This window comes from Lampetra fluviatilis, chromosome 1 (genome assembly GCF_964198595.1).
Source record: "Lampetra fluviatilis chromosome 1, kcLamFluv1.1, whole genome shotgun sequence".
NCBI lineage: Eukaryota > Metazoa > Chordata > Hyperoartia > Petromyzontiformes > Petromyzontidae > Lampetra > Lampetra fluviatilis.
Genome location: NC_136275.1, coordinates 25,034,617 through 25,054,925, shown reverse-complemented (window position 1 = coordinate 25,054,925; position 20,309 = coordinate 25,034,617). Strand labels below are relative to the sequence as shown.

Below are 20,309 nucleotides of genomic sequence, written 5' to 3'. Positions count from 1 at the left end.
AAAGTAGCGTCGGGGGAGGTCGTCCAATTCCCTGGTCGCCGGAAACCGTGAAAGTTTTATCCCGGTAAGGGCTTCTCGGATAAAAACCGGTCGGCCAGGTGACCTCCCCTCGGAGCTCTATGGGGGGGGGGGGGGGGGGGAATGCGTGCGGGTGTGTTCATGTGAGGTGAGGTGAGGGGGACGCGGGGTCGGCTCCGTCGCTTGGTGGTGGCGAGGTCGGAGATGGGGCGCCTGCTGAACGGCTTCGTGGCGGCGGCATGACAGTTTGAACAGGCAACGGCAATATATAGGTAGCCAGTGCAGTTGCACGAGGAGGGTCGAGGTATGGGAAACTGTAGGTAAGGTTGAATATGATCTGAGCAGAGATGTTTTGGATGTATTTAAGGGGGGCAAAATAGTAAATGGGCAGTCCAGATGAGTATAGATAAGGGAATGGATGGGGTGTTTTGCAGCAGATGTGGAAATAAGTGGTCGGATTTTGCGAATGTTGAACAAATGAAACCGGCAAGCACATGGTAGTGGCAGAGATGTGATCAGTGAAGGAGAGGGAAGAGTCAAAGATAACACCAAAGTTGTAGGCTGAGGAAATAGGGTAAATTGAAAAAGGAGGGAAAGAAATGGTGGGACAGGGAGGAGGGGAACGGGTAGCAGGGGAAAATATTATTTGAGTTTTGGAAGGTTTGGTGGACAGAAAGTGACGTGACATCCAATATTGGATAGAAACCAGGCAGGATGAGATGCAGGAGGCGAAGTCAGGGAAAATGAATGAAAGGAGAATAAACGTTGGCTGTCATCCACGAAGAAATGATGGGAAAAGTTCAGCGAAGTGAGGAAGAGATGCAAGCAGTGCGATATATAAATAAACAAATAGGGGACAAAGAATAGACCCTTGGGGAACACCAACAGTGAAGGGTGCTCGGGGGGAAGGTAGCATGATTGAATGAGACCGCAGAGGTATGCAGAGAGAGGTAGGACTTCAGCCAGGAAAGTGGTGTGCCAGACATAGCGAGAGAATAGAGAGGAGAGAAAAGAGTCGGATGGTCAATCGTGTCAAAAGCTGGGGACAGGTCGAGGAGTATAAAAATATAAGAGCCCAGCCTGAGTAGAGTTAGCCAGGTGATTATTAACAGAAATACGTGTTGTTTGGTTGAATGAGAGGGACAAACCCGGATTGAATTTGGGGGTAGAGAGAGTTGGAATATACGTAGTGGGTAAGGCGGGAATATACCAGGCGTTCTAACAGTTTGGAGAAATAGGGGAGAAGGGAAATGGAACGGTGGTTGGCAGGAGAAGAGGTATTAAGAGAAGATGTTTTGAGTAGCAGTACAATAATCGCCGACTTATAGATTGTGGTCAAGACACCAAAGAAGAGGGAGGAATTGAATAGGAACACTAGGTAGGGGAGAAGTAAAGGAAAGATTCGGGGTCAAAGGGAAGCAGGGATGGGATCGAGGGGAGAGTAAGTGGGATGGGCCTTCGAGATCATAGAATAGAGTTCAGTCATAGAAGTTGCAGGGGAAATTGTGAAAGCACAGTCATTATGGATTTGACGTAGGGGGAGAGGTTGCTGAGGTGAGCTAGGGGAAGAGGAGGATAGAAGGGTCGAACGAACAGAGTCAATCTTGGTGGAGAAGTCATAGGCGTAGTTGAGAGCTGAAGGCATAGAGGATAGGGAATCATGGGTTGGGGTCGGAGGCTGGAGGAGAGTAAAGAAGAGTTGGCGGGGGTGGCGAGCAAGGGAATAGATGAGAGCCAAACAATTGTCTTGTTTGGCAAATTCTAGGAGGGAGTGGTAGGAGGAAAGGTTCCGGGCTGAAGGAGTAGACTTTTAAAGCCTTTCATATTGACGTAGGTGTCGCCGCTCTGATTGAAGGGATGTTATAAGCCAAGGTTGTAGAGGCTTAGATGAGGTGGAGCAGAGATGGAGGGGAGCTAGGAGGTTGAGGGAAGAAGAAAAATAATTAGAGAATGTGGAGGAAGCTAAGTCAGGGTGCATGGAGGAGAAGTCGGAAATCGGAGGAAGTAGAGATGAGATATGAGTGGGTATTAGTTATGGGTGTAAATTAAACTCAGGTCGCAGGTTCATTCATCCACTCTGAGCACATGTTTATAGTACATAAACATATTACATATAGTTGTATGACTTCTACAAAATTAAGTATTTCGATACATTTGATTCTTGCACAACATTTTGACGTACACAATAATTAAAAAGCGATATTAATAATATAAATCATATTACTCTTCTATTTGAAAACTATACAAATAAATAATTATATAACTGTGTTAAAACGTGTACATTTATTTTAATGAGTAAATATTGGTGTTCGGTTATTTAAATGTGTTACATGCTGTCACATACTATTTGAAATGTCGAACATATTCAGTGAGAAGGTGACTTCGATGTTATGGTGATATCATGTACCTCATAGAAAGGAGACATTTCAAGAAGAGCCTTTGGAAAATCACTGCATGTATTTCACATAACAGCCCAACAAAAAGGTCAGATGCGATGCCAAAATAACCAAAAAATGACGCACACTGTAATTCATGTGGCTTTTGTTATATTTTTTTCAGGAAAAACGATATTGGCATAAGTGAGCATATTACAAACGTGGCAAAGGCATTATAAAAATGTATATTGATAAGTGTAGAAACATGTGTCGAGGTTTGCCGTTCGATATGCTTAAACGTGTAATTGACTTGCAGTTACATATTAAATCAATACTTAATTTTAAGTCGGGTTGAGGCTGTTTAGGTTTAAAAAGCACACAAGCTTGCTTACAATTTAAGTTGTATATATCACTTTCATTGTCACCGTTGCTTTGGGCACGAGTTAAACAGAAACATATTAACAGCCTATGATTTGTATAAGTTTTATTTGAAAACCAAACTAAAACACTACAGTGAGACAACTGAACATGATTTAATGAGTGCATGATACAGAGAGCACAGACCGCAAACAAATATCACACGCACACTTTTTTTTTATTAATTTTTCCGAATGCTGTTGTTATGCAAACTGGTAAACTTGTTATTTTCTTGCGATTTGGGGAAATGCTTCAAAGGCAGGCATTCGGTTTCAACTGTGTGAGCAGCTTGCTCAGCGCTCTGTCTCCCGTCTCCAAGAATCTCCTGTAGTTAAAAGCCAAATGGCAAGTGCAATGATTTACCACCGGACATTCATCATATATCTGTCGCTTCCCCATGCGTTACAAAATTGCAGCCATAAAGGAGGCACTGTTTATGAGCAGATGTACAGCGATCAAACACTGTACACTGTTAGGCATTCTGGATAATGCATGCAAACAATTTATCTAATCATTAAAGCCAATCTTGGTATAAATAGTGTTGGATATTACTAGTGTTTAAACTACGGCCGTATACGCTGTAGGGCACACTGGCTGCTTGTAGTGCCCATCTATGATTACGATTTTTTTGATTTTGTAAATGTTGACCTCGGGTGAAGTACATGGAAAATTAATAAGATTAGAAAATAAATGACATTTTCAATGACAGTTGAGATCAATTCATGCAGAAAATTGTAACAAAAAATCAAGTTAATTAAAAATCTGAGGCGAAATAGACAGGACAAATATTTTAACCAATATTTAAGGATCTTGACCATGGCTGCAGACAGTGCAGCATTTAAACACCCACATTATAAAAGTCACGTTCATGTGCTGAAATCAAATTCAATGTTTCCTCCCACCTCCAACAGTACAATTATGAAACACAGCCACCATTATACACTGCAGTTGTACTGTACACGTATTGCTCAATATATGTATTTTATACTCCATTCTTGCTCCCTTTGTAGCTGTTTGTATATAATCTCTCTGCTAATGGCCTTTCCCAGTGTGCGATTGAACGCGTGCACATTCATGCTCCGCGTATACCTCCGTCCTCTGCCATTCTCAAACACACGCACGTCAGAGGTGCTCATGGCGTGTGGGTTTGTGGGATTGCTCTCACATCGTGCTGAAGTTGGATTGAATACTAAACAGGATACTCCCGCCTTCAGCTCCGAGTAGGTATGTCTTCCCAGTAATGGATCTTGCAAAATTTGAATGAGCCTGACAACGGTCTATATTGCTGTGCGTGTAATGTGTGAGCGCATGCAAAGCCGTAACCAACCATGCAAACAGTGAGCCAAACAGCCCGAAAGGTTGATACATCAGCCTCCACAATACTATAAGACCCCAGACTCTGCCAGCCTGAGTGCAAGTCAATTTTGATGGGGCTGGTAAGCTGGCAATTGATACACAGAGTTGACTACATACACTCAGTCATGTTAAGCTAGCCAGCGATATGACTGACTGGTTAGTCTCTATTCATATAACAAGCAGGCAGGGCAGTTGAGCTAGCCAGCCACTCGTCCATTTAGTCACCTCGCTATTTGTAGAGATGTTCCATGAATCCGCTCGGCCAGCAAGTAAGCCAAAGAGTTAGCCATCAATCCGTTGCCCCATCCATACGTCGATTCAAACTGCCAGCTCACCATATAATTCATCCAGCATGTGGATGAGCAAGAAGAGAACTGTCCATCCATCATTTAATCCATTCTTCCATCCAGTGAACCAGCCATCGCACGACCTGGCCAAATAGTCTATGTTAATTCAAATGGCCAGTAGACGACCCAAAGATCCCGTCCATCCATTGTTTAATCCGTCAATTCTTCCATCCAATCTTTCATCCAGCCTGCCAGCCAGTCGGGTCAGTCTATATTAATGCATCCAGCCAGCAGGCGAGCCAGTGAGCCGCGTGTGTGTGCGCGCGCGTGCGTTTGTGTGTGTGGCGTGTACGTCGTGAGTGTGGTTGGTGGTGGTTGGAGGAGGAGGGGGGAGAAGGCGTTGGGTTTGCCACGGTGCTGCGGGGGAGGAGCCCCCGCGAGGAGCACTCGGGCTCCATGTAGCAGCGAGGACGAGGAGGCGCGCTGTCTGTCGATCAAGGCACACGGGAGCATGGCCCCCGCGCGCCGACTGCGTGCACTCTGGTGGTCGCTGCTCGCGCTGGCCCTTCGCTCGGTCCCCGCAGAGTCTCACCCGGCCGCCGCGTCCCCGCCGGGCGCCGACTCCACGCTGTCGGCGCCACCGGACTACGTGCTCGAGGACTACCGCGGCAAGGGCTGCCTGGACGAGACGGGCTACGTGTACAAGCTGGGTGAGGAGTTCTCGCCGGGACACTCGTCGTGCCCGTGCCGCTGCACAGTGGACGGCCCCGTGTGCCCCAAGCCCGAGTGCCCGCGCATCTCGGCGTCGCGCTGCGCCCGCGTGGAGCACAACGGCTGCTGCCCCGAGTGCAAGGAGGCGCGCAGCGAGTGCGAGTATCGGGGAGCCACCTACGGACTCCTGCAGGAGTTCAAGGTGCGTATCGCTTGCCCTGCTCCACTCGCCTCGTCGTGATGGTGGTGGTAGTAGTTTGGTGGTGATGGTGGTTAGCGTAGTGGTTCGCTACACTAACCACCACCAATAGCACGGTCAGCTACACTAACCATGGGTAGCTACACTAACCATGGGTAGTGTATATCGGTTAGCGCGCTGCGCTATGAACCCGGCTCCCGAGTTCGACTCCCGCTCACGGCCACCAACACCAGTGGCGCTTATCTGAACCAGTCCCTCTAGGTCGACTCAGACCTGGTGCCGTGTGTAAACATGGCAACTGGGGAGACAAAGGCGGCCGGGAGTGGCTTTGGCCACCCACCCGATCATGCGTCGTGCCGGCCTTCATATGTGCTCGCTAACAGAACTTGCCCCAACAGTCTATAGAGGCTACACGGGGGATCTTTGTCTTTAGTGGTGGTGTTGTTTATTACGTAGCTTAGCGCAGATTCGTTATTGGCGTTGTTATTTGAGTTTAAATAATGCAGAGCGAAGTTCTGTGCGAGGATTCTAACTAGGCTAAGTTAGGGTGGTGTAATATTCTGGTTCTAGGTAGTGTGGCGATAAAACTACAGTACTGTATAACGTATTTAGAACGGGATTTGTTTATAGTGGATATAGGGATTGCACTCGGAACTCTACTGATTTTGGGATTCAAACTCAGGATGTTCCCAGAGTCAAACTTAGAGTATGAAACTATGGGACAGATAACTTAGGTTCAAACGCCAGAATTCGGCCGTTGATGAGAATCAATTAGAAACTCCATTACGAGCTAATTGAAACACCTGTCAAGCCGGTATGCACAGAAACGGAGGTTCGATTCCCACCAGTCATGTGTCCATTATTGCGAGGTGATTGTTCTAACAACTTTCCGTTTGATCATGCATTGTGGACATTCTTACAGACCCGATTTAATTACTGTCTGCTATAGATTAACTATTGCCAGCCGTTGTCAAAACCCAGCTTCCCATAAGTGAAGTAGATTGTGAAGTAGATTGTAAGAGATACAGTACTCGAACGATATCTGTATAGCTTCCGTCTTCAAGGTAGTACGTCAATCTCAGTGCACTATCACCTCGTGATATTAAGGCGATCGAGCAACTATATTTATCAAAACGCATTGTCACGCCGCGCACAACGTGAGGAAGGAGCACCGCGGGTAGGAGGAAGCTTGAATGCCATGATGACACGTTCTGTGTTAGTCATGCAATCAGGAGTAGAGAGCAAATGATATTACTATTCTAAAACAGGTGGTAGCGGTTTGGGATTTGTTGGTGTTCTCTTCGTAAAATGAATACCTTTCATTGTTTTTTTTACGGGCTAGCGTACGCGTGTGTTAGTGCACGTGGGGAGAGGCATCGTGCTGGTGGTAAGCGCACTGCGCTATGAACACGACGATTCGAGTTCGATTCCCTCTCGAGGCCAACATCAGTGACGAATATCTAAAACTGCCCTGCGCCGCCCCCCCCCCCCCCCAAGGTCGACTCAACTTCAAATGTGTACCTGGTGCAGATATGCAATAAACATTATCACTGGGGAGACAAAGATGGCCAGGCGTGGTTCTTACCACCCACCTCCTCTTGTGCCGTGCCAGCTTTCATCGGTGCTCGCCAACTTCACTTACCCCAACAGTCAGTGTAAACTGCAAATTAATTCAACATGCGACCAGTGACACTTTTCATTTGACACATCTACCAAGGGTGACCGCTTTTCCAACAACAACAAAAACTCCACTTCAGTGAGAGCACTCGATATGTGTGTGTGTACATCTAAACGCCGCTACTCGCGGTTGGTAGCGGCCACTGTCAACTCACAGAAGGAGAAATTGGATACGCTCACGACGCTGCTTACAGGGACGGGGATTCAACATAAAAAACGTACGGGAAATCAATAACTATGTTTTTTTCTTTAAACCAAGCGCCGTGGGTCAATCGGCGTAGAACGGGGCCGCCTGTCACCGGTTCAGCACCACGGACAGCGCTGTGTTAAGGGGGGGGGGGCGGTGGCGGAGGGCGGTCTGCCTGACATCATACCAGCTCCTCCCGTCTTTGTCACTGCGTAGATAGATGGCCATTGTTGAAAACAAAATGTAACTAAGGCAGTCTGCAGGCGCATTACGTGAATGTATATCAAGCTTTCTGGATTTCTCAGATGCTGAACAATTATGTTTTTAACGTGTTTAGGAAATGCCAATTGTTTGGTTTGTTAAACTGTAAATGCTGCTGGATGTAAGTTAGAGTATTGGCGTTACTGAAAATGGTTGTATAATTCTTGTTGTGAGGATGAACGTCAAAGATTTCAACATGCAGCAAAAAAAATCCTGTTAATAGACTTCATTTTTCAGATTGAATTAATAAATTTTATTAAGAACACTGTGCCTTTATGTAGCTAAATATAGTATTATATATCAAACAATCCTGATTTGCCAAAACACATACTGTAAATGTGCACTTGCATTGTGTCAGCAATTACGGTAAAGTACAAGCAAGCTGCATACAATTCCTTGCACGTAAAGATACGCATGTATCTGTTGGTGAAACATGTAAATGTTTTGTTGAGCTCTGACTGTTTCTTCTTTCCTTTGACACCCTGGCGTGTCATGAATTAAAAAAGATGAATAGCATTTTATTCCACAATTATCATTGAACATTCTTGTTGAAGTCAATGAATATTCTATATGTAAAATGATAGCACACAGTCAATTTAATAATGCCAACTTTAAATACATCTAGCCCCACCACGTAATCAGAAATGTTCTATAAATGTATTGCATTTTATGGTGAATTACAGCAGAGGCCATGCCAAAGCTTCCAAGGAACATATTGAGCTTCTCTGCATGTGATATACACAGGCTGTCAGTTGGAGCGCAATTTATTTTGCTCTTGAAATTAAATGAAACATGAATATTTTATAAAGCACTGTGGTATTTAATCAATGTAAAAAAAACATTGCCACAAAGTTGAGTGTCACAACATACACCGGATAATAGGTTTATTGTACGTATGCGAGCTGTGTAATCCAAGTCTTCATGGTGGCGTTTGCGTGGACTGTGTGGTTGCATGCGGACTGTTACTGGTGCAGCCTTCCCCATGCGAGCGTTGCCGCTGTGAAGCGAACGGGGAGGTGTCCTGCGTCGTGGCTGACTGCGCAGTCCCAGAGTGCGTGAACCCAGTTTACGAGCCAGAGCAGTGCTGCCCGGTCTGCAAGCATGGTACGGTACGATACGCCATGCCACACTACACAATATTGCAGAATATTGAAGCCAATTCACGCCACATCATGCAGGGTCCGTGCAAGACCTGGTAAAACAAAGCCATGTCACAGTGTTCTCAACATTCCTAATACATCACATTTAGTCACAGGCTATTCTGGTAATTGAGAAATCATAGTTATTAAATTGTCCAGCACTACTTTTTTTCTCCATCTCTGGCTCCATATTTGTGCATTCACATGTTTTGCGTTTTAAATGTTGCATTCGTACCTATTGACGATAACTTTCATTTACCAAATATATATGTTAGCACAACATTGCTAACATACATATGACTCGTTATGCACACTGCACAGACATTTAAAAAGGTAAAAAAAACTTGGTAATGTTAAATAAATTGAAGTGTTCAAACCTTCACATTTAATTAAACAGCTGAAAGATGTATGCACAACTCAGAAGATTCATAGTGACACAAAAGCACTTCAGATTAATCTTGACATGCCGTAGGAATTTAATGACCACACTGTGGTGAGGTTGTGTGCTTAGGCACTGTTATATTTCAATAACCAAGATACTTATTTGATTGTGATTTAATTTCGTACGAACACTTCAGCCTTTGAAGTGCATAGAAACATTTGAATGACAAGCAATATGTTAGTATATTCAATTAAATATATTTACAATTAGTTATTTAAAGGCGTTGAGCAATACATCTTAACCCTTCCTGGCTCACAGCTAGGTTTCAGCGAAGTTGAGAGCTAATTTAGCAAATGTCTGCCATATTGATGTGAAGGTAAATTGTGTGGAGATATACAGCACTATGAGCAGCCGAGGCTATTGATTAGCTCGCTAGAAAAAAAGAACGCTCATATTAAAGAGGTTATTTTTACTAAGCAACTCTTCCCTATGTTGTTTACATTCAACCATACTACTGTAAGCATGGTTAACATGCACAAATGTAGTAGTGGTTAGACCTAATTGCATCGTGACTTTATATAATAATTAATACAAAATCAGGAATTTAAAAGATGGTATCCTGTTCTTAGTCAATTATTTTTAACATCCACTACTCCTGCACCTACCCTGTTGTCATCATGTCTGATGACATCGGAGGTCCAAATGACTGAGCATCATGCTTCAGGCTACGCTGCCATTGGATGAGAGATACGCGACCGTAAGATATGTGGAAATATATTTGACCATGCTGACCAGTGCTGGTTGGAGAAGATACCCACCTAAGATGTGAAGCATACTCCTCAATTTCAGATGACTCCCGTCAACTTGGGAGCTAGCCAGGAACACGGTTCGCATCGCAAGTAACGGTGCAGGATGAGGTCCTGTTTACCAATAGACAGTCAGCCCGAACACCGTTGAAGATTTATGTTGAAGTATACATGGTACAGTTATTGAAGGCAGACTGGGATAATCATTCATAATATAGGTTTTTGGGTCAGATCGCGTTATTTATAAATGTGTCGTAACCCTCCACCACCCGACACGGGTTTGTCGGGTGGTGGAGGGTTACGACACGGGTTTGGCCGTGTCGGGTGGTGGAGGGTTACGACACATTTATAAATAATGCGATCTGACCCAAAAACCTATATTATGAATAATATTGGTCGCGAAAGCCTAAGTGTTAAACTGGGATAATCATGATGAAACTGAACCGAATCATACAAAAGCAACATGCCGATGTGCCTAAAGAAGGATACCCTTAATCTTAATTTTGGAGCTTTCGTGACTGCAGGAATTATTCTTTGGTTCTTTCGGTTAAGTCACGGTCTAAAGATAAAATAATAAATTAAATAATAGCATTTTACGACGTTTCGATTGCAACACAACAACCTCTCTCTTTGTGCCGATATGTGTTCTCTCTCTCTGTGTCCTTGTGATGTCTGTCTGCTTGTATGTCTGTCTATAGTTTTCTAGTTAGATTTTTATTGCTATTTCTTTTATGCCTGATGATGATTGCTTGTGTTGCAATCGAAACGTCGTAATATGCTATTATTTAATTTATTATTTTATCTTTAGACGTGACTTAACCGAAAGAACCAAAGAAGGATACTCTTAATCAGTGTATAATTTTACCTGCTATGATATAGAGGAAATACATGGGCATTCATAAATAACATGGAACAAAAGCACGAAGAAGCGTGAGGATTTGTACCTGCTTGGAATTACATTGTGGCAGAGAAAGAAGGACATGTGGGTTAGAGAAAATGCACACGTTAGAGACATGTATATATACTGTTAAGAAAAGTAGGCAGGATACATCGCTAGAATGATGGTTGGTGGTCGAGAATAACGATGGAGTGCATCTCGAAGGAAATAATGTACTCAAGAGGGCGTCCACTTTAGAGATGCAGAGATGAAATCAGCGTGAGTGCAGGTGCTAGACATGTTGCTGCATCACAAGACTATGAGAAATGGTGATGGTTTGGGTAGCCTTTCAACCAGCAATGGATAGATGATGATGATGATGACGAATAACTTACAGCCCTTTGTCAATCCACTGCTGGATGAAGGCCTCCCCACGTCGGGTTGGGCACATAGGAATTTAGCCATACTTCACCGTGTTAGTTAGATTGGTGAACTGGGACCCAGTACTGTTTAAATATCACTCACCACCGATGGAAACCATTGGCTGGGAATTGAACTCAGGTCGCTAAGTTTATAGCACAGTCCACAAACCACTGTGCAACCGATCCTTCCTGAGTTGATGTATAACATTTAATTCAGTGTATTTATACAGAACATATACACTATTTATGTAGCACCAACATCTTACAATTATTTGTTTTAGTTTCAATATAGCAGGGCAAGAAGAATGTTGTTTCATATTTCATGAAAATATTTAATTGAAGGGAATTTCAACAAGGTACATAATTGTATTATATTTACGGTTGTATTAGTACGTAATTTTATATTCCTTTTGCGAGTGAACATGTTGTAACTTAGGCAGATTGAAGGCTTCACTTAAGGCTGCATATTGAGTTTTAACTTTTTTGGTAAACATCTCCAAGCATCTGCTATTGCATAGCATCAAACATTGCCCCTCTGGACTGACTGCATTCCACACATTTACATTGTGAATGTGAAACAATCATATAATTACGTTGTCCATGGTTACATTGTAATGCCCCACGCTGTATGTAACCTTCATAACAGGGGCTAGTCAAGGGTACCATTTCAATAAAAATCCATCTCTTATTGACTTGCATTGTTTGTTTTCAAATATATACACCAAGTACTTGCTCATTTAACCTAACATTTAATTTACATGAACTAACATGTTATAGGATGGCACGAAGAAATCTGAATTTCAAATTTAATATTGTTGAAATAACATGAGGCAGTGTCGTTAAGTTCTTTCTCTCGTATCGGAGTAAATGGTTTAGGTTGTCCACAATAAAATGCAATCATTGTGTTCCCTCAGTATTCTCTTGCCATTGTAGTGTTTTATGATGACTTGCAGGAGCAACCTAGAACCAATGTCAACCTTACATTAAAGTAGAAAAACTGACCTCCCCTCCCAGAAACCATAATCATAGTGAGCGATGTTATAGGCACTGTCAATGAGAGGAGTTTTAAGGACACAATAAAGCTCTGACCGTTACATTCGGACATTGAACTATTAACTAATGTTGTTGTATTGTGTCCCATATATATGTTTTACTACAATATTTATGTTTTTTGAATCAATGCTGGGAAAATTGTTCGCTCTCAGAATGCCGTGGAGCTGATGGTTGTGTGAAACAAATTTTTAATAAAAATACTCCACATTTTTTTACGTAGAGAGACATATTTGTGAAGGATATGTATTGTCTGCTTAACTATTCTATAACTTGAATTCTCCACAATTATCTAATTACTAGTTTTGTTATAATTGCAAATAGGCATTCTTTCCAAAACAGTTCAAAATGAATACATTAATACAATGCAATTAAAATAATATGATATATATTTGCATTGACGTTTAAGCTGACAGAAGTAGCTTAGAAGCTATTATTTGTTAATATACCTTTAAAACAAGTTAAATATAAATGCTATTCATAGTAAACCAACTCTGGATACATACGCCTGCTTAAAACAGACCAATACGGTCACACCACACACAACATCACAGCACATACATAATATAAAATGCACAAAATGCTGCAAACACAGAACAGAATGCATTCAGAAACTACTATTCAACAAAAAACATTATTTTACCAGGTAAGGCCCAATGAGCCAGATGAAATGGCTTATCATGTGTAAATATATCACAGCCAAATATTGTAAACGCATGTTTCTAAATGTGGAGGAAAAAATCGGACTAAGTGAAAAATCTATGCGACCACGGGAAGAAGATGCAAACTCGAGATATACAGGCATTCACGGCCGTGATCGAACCCGCACACTCCTTTATACCAGGCGAGGGAGTCAACATCTTGCAATGACGCCCCCAGAATTCACTCAGAGAAAAACCGAACGGACTATACAGAGAAGCAGAATATATAGTGTAAATCACAATGGATAAATACACAATAAAAGGCACTGATGTATGTCCTCCATCTCCCAAACCTCATTCCCTGCAAAGACATTAAACTAATGGCAATATTTATGCAGCAAGGCTAACATTAATGTTTCCTGCTGAATTCCTCCTGGGCCAATTTAGTTAATCGAGACCCCTACATGTGCCCTGTGGGTCTCTAAACTCCTATCAATTTGCAACAGCAACAACAATTGTCTCTGAGATAGGTGTGAAGTGCGTGCGTTTACCAAGGGTTAAACAAACAGCATCGAGCTCTGATTATCAAAATGAAGAAGACGAGTGAGAGCAGGTTGGAGTGCTTGTGGAACATTCAACGTGGATAATGGAAAGCAACACAGTAGTGTTTCCAAAGGAAGAACGTTTTCAGTCAGTGCACATTGTCTGCTACGACGTGGATTGGAAATGGAAACTGGCAAGAAAAAAAATGGAAGAGAAGTTGAACAGTGTGCAAAGGAGCATGGGGAGAAAGGATGACCACCATGGTAATGGAGCAATGAATTCAGCCCATGTGCATGATTCAGTTGTATCGTTGCATCATGAGACAATGATAAATGATTACGACTTGGGGAGATCTTCATCCAGCAGTATATAAAAAGCAAGACTAATGGTGATAGTTCTTGACTAAATTCTATTCACATTTAACTCAATATATAGCCCAATGTTTGAATGTTACAATATATGATGTCCTGTAAGAGTGTTTTGCAATGATGAGCATTGTGGCTTCAAATGTTCCATTGTCAAACTTATCGGTTTACAGTTTTGGAGATGAATATGGGCCATAGTAATTATGATTTCAATAATAATAATCCACGAATTGGCTTTGATATAACACTTAGGCTACCTGGGGCCAACTTCTAAACAATTCTAAGCCTCTGCCATGCATATGCATTGGAACATTATTCCGCAATTGTTAGGGGGTACTATGATTTCACACCTCTGTAAAGTTTAATGGATTCTGTGACCTTGGGGATTTAACTCCCAGAAATTTGGCTGACTGAGCATTCACCTTCATTGAATTGTTACGTGAAATGTTATCTCTTTTGACCTCATTTTATATATATTTGCCAATGCACCATGCCTAAATAAATGCACAAAAATCGGGATTTTGATATATTTAATGAATGCAACCTTCTCAACAAAAAAACATAGCCATCTGCTTCAGACGTGCATTTTGACAAATTGAGTCAGTCTTCTTCAAAAAGCGTTCATACCACTGTGCATTGTGTTTAGTTGTCCTCTACATTGTCAATGTCATGCACTACCACTAACCCGTTTCAATACTATGGGTTTTACTGAAAAAAATAACCAAAAGACACATTTCCCATTGATCATATAGAAGTGTGCATTCTACTCTGAAATGTTTCTGCAATAACACATGTCTCAAATCTGTAAATCAGTAGAATAACTCATCATAACGTAGTAATATTGCAGGCTGGAAAACAAGATGCAGAAATGTGTAAAAAAACACAGCCATTGTGAATATGCAATAAGCATCAACATTTGATGTGCATTGTGGTCCTCTTGTCTTAGACAACAATAACAATAACTTTGCTGCTGCTATGAGTTGGTCACATTTGCTCAACTTTATTTTAATGGTGATCTCAGACACGTATGTATGTATGTATGCTGATCTTTTTTGGCACCGTACATAGCCAACAATGCTAAGCATACTACAATGCACTTCAGGAAATGCTGATATGTTTTTTTGCATAAAGGCTGTGTGCACTTTACACATTTGTGTTTCTTGTTAATAACTAATAGCACATTTTGTTGCCTGTGCACAGCAACGTTTCTTCAAAGCTCATCTGGTGACACGTGCTGCCAAAATTAATTTCCTTGTAACGTGCCTGCCCAACTGCAGAAAAGGGAGTAAACATGAGACAGTGCGGAACACTCTTTAGAGAGATAACCACATATGTCAACCATGATAAAGGTTTTTTGTTTGTTAGCTCACGTAAATATAAATGTGTCGTTAAACCCACCACCACCCGACACAGCCAATTAGTAAGGTTTGTCACGTAAACAAAACGTAACAATTAGTTAGTATTCCAGCAAACTGGTGTGTTAGAGGGTAAACCCACAACATTTACAATTCGAGTACGACGTTTCGCTGGTGATTACACCAACCAGCTTCATTAGGCGACAGCCAGAATTGTGAAGAAATCCTCCTGTTTTGGTCTTAAATAGGAGAATAAAGGTGATGTCATCACTGTGCGCCTATCAGATGCGAAGACTAGATGAGGGGTTCATGTCGTCATAAATTACAGTGGATCATATTAATCTCAGAATATACCGTATCTATTATTGGTTGGCATAGCAATGTTAATTTCAGCAACAGTAGCGAAACACATCGATCATAAGGCAGACTCGCGTGTCACAGCATTTTTTGCAACAACAACAAAACAAAACTCAACACGGCCCGTCATTCACACTGCCGTAAAATGGGTGAACGTGTTCAGTGTTTTTCGTTTTTTTGTGCTTTTGCACCACTGCCAACGCTGATCACAAAACAAGTATTTTTTTGTAGTTCACTACGCATATATAAACATATGTCTTTAAATGTGATCTAGCACTCAGTTATTTGACAGTAAAATCAATGTGGGTTAGCCAAGGTGAAGTGTGTCTTTGTGTTACCGATTTGTATGGCCCAACACTCTTTAGAACCAATTCTGTGTCAATGTCTTTAAAACCACTTCCCCTTATCTATATATATAAAATCGCAAATCTGTCTGTCTGTGTGTGTGTCTGTGTGTCGCCGGACCATACGCAGTTTCATTGGACGGCGGTTGCCCCTGGCAACGGGTAGCGACGCATTCGCTGCGGGGTGGACGCCATTTTTAATTCCCGTTTAAAATATGCGCACGCATTAACACGCGACTCTGAGGTAAATTCATCAAAGTTTCACGTCCTCTTCACTCCCCTCCCACCCCAATGTGTGCAATTACTATTATAGGGTCGGTAGATAATAAAATTATAGCGATTACACAGTATTATTGTAGCGAGGGGGGGGGGAACGCTAACCGTACCCAGCCTCAGCCGGGTGGGCAATTTAGGCGAGGCCGGAGGCTCTGCACGGTACTAGGCCTCGACACCCCACCCGTGTCAAGCGACGATTTTGTGGTATAAACTCGATATACCCAGCGTTGCCCAGGGGGAAAATACATTTAAAATCTTCTGAAAACTTTCAAACATTACATACCAATGAAAAAACAACTGTGTAATTACTTTTAAACCCGACGTGCCAAGAATCGATTCTCTGAATCGCGCAAAGGAATCGAAAGTTGTAGATTGCTTTAGATTCGGACGATTCCCGTTTACTATAAGTTGATTAAAGTCGATATAAACTGCTACGAACGGGAAATATCCGGCGTTGACCGGGGCAAAAATGTAATTAAAAACTCCTGAAAAAATTAAAAAATAAAATAACAATGAAAATGAAACTATCATTCAAAATGTAAACCCCCAACATGCCAGGAATCGATTCTTTGAATCGCACAAAGGACTAATCGAAGGTTGTAAATTACTTTAGGATCGCGCTTCCTGTTTAATATAAGTTGCTTATAAAGTTGATATAAACTGCTACGAATGGAAAATATCCGGCGTTGACTGGGGCAAAAATATAATGGTGAGGGCGGTTGTGAGTGGCGATTGTGAGTGGTGATTAGTGAGTGGTGAGGGGAGGTTGAGTGGTGAGGGTCAGTGGTGAGGGTGAGTGGTGAGGGTGTGATTGGTGAGGATGAGTGGTGAGGGAGAGTGGTGAGGGACAGTGGTGAGGGTGAATGGTGAGGGTGAGTGGTGAGGGTGAGTGTTGAGGGGTGATTGGTGAGGGTGTGATTGGTGAGGATTAGTGGTGAGGGAGAGTGGTGAGGGAGAGTGGTGAGAGTGAATGGTGAGGGTGAGTGTTGAGGGTGAGTGGTGATTGGTGAGGATGAGTGGTGAGGGAGAGTGGTGAGGGAGAGTGGTGAGGGAGAGTGGTGAGGGAGAGTGGTGAGGGAGAGTGGTGAGGGAGAGTGGTGAGGGAGAGTGGTGAGGGAGAGTGGTGAGGGAGAGTGGTGAGGGAGAGTGGTGAGGGAGAGTGGTGAGGGAGAGTGGTGAGGGAGAGTGGTGAGTGGTGATTCGTTAGTGTGTGATTGCTGAGGATGAGTGGTGAGGGAGAGTGGTGAGGGAGAGTGGTGAGGGTGTTATTGGTGAGGATGAGTGGTGAGGGAGAGTGGTGAGGGTGAATGGTGAGGGTGAGTGGTGAGGGTGAGTGTTGAGGGTGAGGATGAGTGGTGAGGGAGAATGGTGAGGGCGAGTGGTGAGGGTGTGTATATATGTAAGGTTATTAAGACATATATTTTTCACCGGGGCAACGCCGGGTACTACTGCTAGTCTATATATATAAAATCGCAAATCTGTCTGTCTGTGTGTGTGTCTGTGTGTCGCCGGACCATACGCAGTTTCATTGGACGAAATGTGAGGGATTTGCGAGACACGATTGGTCCATTTGGTTTTCCACGGCAGTTGCCCCTGGCAACGGGTAGCGACGCATTCGCTGCGGGGTGGACGCCATTTTTAATTCCCGTTAAAAATATGCGCACGCATTAACATGCGACTCTGAGGTAAATTCATCAAAGTTTAACGTCCTCTTCACTCCCCCCCCCCACCACAATGTGTGCAATTACTATTATAGGGTCGGTAGATAATAAAATTATAGCGATTACACAGTATTATTGTAGCGCGGGGGGGGGGGGGGGTAACGGCCCCGGTACCCAGCCTCAGCCGAGTGGGCAATCTAGGCGAGGCCGGAGGCTCTGCACGGTACTAGGCCTCGACACCCCACCCGTGTCAAGCGACGACTTTGTGGTATAAACTCGATATACCCAGCGTTGCCCGGGGGGAAAATACATTTATAATATTTTGAAAACTTTCAAACATTACATACCAATGAAAAAAACAACTGTGTAATTACTTTTAAACCCGACGCGCCAAGAATCGATTCTCTGAATCGCGCAAAGGAATCGAAAGTTGTAGATTGCTTTAGATTCGGACGATTCCTGTTTGCTATAAGTTGATTAAAGTCGATATAAACTGCTACGACCGGGAAACATCCGGCGTTGACCGGGGCAAAAATGTAATTAAAAACTCCTGAAAAAATAAAAAAATTAAATAACAATGAAAATGAAACTCTATCATTCAAAATGTAAACCCCCAACATGCCAGGAATCGATTCTTTGAATCGCACAAAGGACTAATCGAAGGTTGTAAATTACTTTAGGATCGCGCTTCCTGTTTAATATAAGTTGGTTATAGAGTTGATATAAACTGCTACGAATGGGAAATATCCGGCGTTGACTAGGGGAAACATTTAATGGTGAGGGCGGTTGTGAGTGGCGATTGTGAGTGGTGATTAGTGAGTGGTGAGGGGAGGTTGAGTGGTGAGGGTGAGTGGTGAGGGTGAGTGGTGAGGGTGAGTGGTGAGGGTGAGTGGTGAGGGTGAGTGAGGGTGAGTGGTGAGGGTGTGATTGGTGAGGATGAGTGGTGAGGGAGAGTGGTGAGGGACAGTGGTGAGGGTGAATGGTGAGGGTGAGTGGTGAGTGGTGAGGGTGAGTGTTGAGGGTGAGTGGTGAGTGGTGAGTGGTGATTGGTGAGGATGAGTGGTGAGGGAGAGTGGTGAGGGAGAGTGGTGAGGGAGAGTGGTGAGGGAGAGTGGTGAGGGAGAGTGGTGAGGGAGAGTGGTGAGGGAGAGTGGTGAGGGAGAGTGGTGAGGGAGAGTGGTGAGGGAGAGTGGTGAGGGAGAGTGGTGAGGGTGAATGGTTAGGGTGAATGGTTAGGGTGAGTGTTGAGGGTGAGTGTTGAGGGTGAGTGGTGAGGGTGTGATTGGTGAGGATGAGTGGTGAGGGAGAGTGGTGAGGGAGAGTGGTGAGGGTGAATGGTGAGTGGTGAGGGTGAGTGGTGAGGGTGTGATTGCTGAGGATGAGTGGTGAGGGAGAGTGGTGAGGGAGAGTGGTGAGGGTGTTATTGGTGAGGATGAGTGGTGAGGGAGAGTGGTGAGGGTGAATGGTGAGGGTGAGTGGTGAGTGGTGAGGGTGTGATTGGTGAGGATGAGTGGTGAGGAAGAGTGGTGAGGGAGAGTGGTGAGGGAGAGTGGTGAGGGAGAGTGGTGAGGGTGAATTGTGAGGGTGAGTGGTGAGTGGTGAGAGTGTGTATATATGTAAGGTTTACACTATGAGATCTCTTTTACCAGTGGCAAAATATAATGGTAGGTTTTTACCCTTTTAACTTGTACAAAAATGCCTTGAATAAAGGTGTCAGTTTTGTACCAGTTAAAAGGGTAAAACCCTACCATTATATGTAAGGTTATTAAGAAATATATTTTTCACCCGGGCAACGCCGGGTACTACTGCTAGTTCATATATATATTATCTACGGTCAAGCCTTTCACATGTTTGTGGTAATTTACTGCTCGTGGCAACTTTCTAAAGGTTGTTTTTTCTTCTACCTAACATGATACAATATAATCACTAATAATATGCAGCACATTATCAATCGACTGCTGGATAATGATCATTTACATTTGTAAGGCGCCTTTTATCCAGAGATCCTAATGCGCCCTCTCCATGCCTTTCTGTCATGGGGATTGTTTGACCATACTTAACTACGCTGGTAAGTTCGGGGTTGGTGACGGGAATGGGAGGGAAAGTACCACTTCAGATATCATCAGCCATGGATGGGAATTGAACTCGAGTTGCCAGGTTCAAAGTACAATGGGCTAAGCACTACACCATTGCTTCATCCGATGTGAAATTATTTAGTGAAATATTGTGCGCACACAAGGCATGGAGGTATTGAAGGTGTGAGAAGGCATAATTTATTTTGCTATGTCTATCAATTTTTCATGTTATAGTGTGAGCTATTACTATACCAAAGGTCAAGAAAAAAACAATCTGAATATGTACTGGGTATATACACGAAATGGAATTTAAATACAGACAGTAATGCAGCCCGTGAGCTGAGGACGTGCACCAAATAGAGGAGTCCTTGGAGCAATGTGCTCATTCAAGCGTGAGAAAGCAGATTGTTTAGCTTGCAGTGAAGCAAGGTTTGTGACTTTTAGCAGTCAAAACAAATAATTTAACTGCTTCCTATTGCCAATTGTGCCATTTTCCAGATCATATCCCACAGGCATGCTAGTGGATTC

The 20,309-nt window shown here is 43.2% G+C and overlaps 1 protein-coding gene across 2 annotated transcripts in view; it reads left to right on the top strand.

Annotated features, from left to right (window-relative positions):
* Window positions 1-4,829: 4,829 nt before the first annotated feature.
* The window catches only part of LOC144938022 (von Willebrand factor C domain-containing protein 2-like), a 45,812-nt gene continuing 30,332 nt past the window's right edge, over window positions 4,830-20,309 (top strand). Inside the window, exons 1-2 of one of the 2 annotated variants that reach the window (XM_078865751.1) lie at window positions 4,830-5,366; window positions 8,463-8,592. In XM_078865751.1, the coding sequence (XP_078721877.1) occupies window positions 4,965-5,366; window positions 8,463-8,592 (532 nt within the window). In that variant the 5' untranslated portion in view covers window positions 4,830-4,964. Of the gene's footprint in view, window positions 5,367-8,462; window positions 8,598-20,309 lie in introns of both variants that reach the window. The other variant, XM_078865826.1, reaches the window with a different exon arrangement.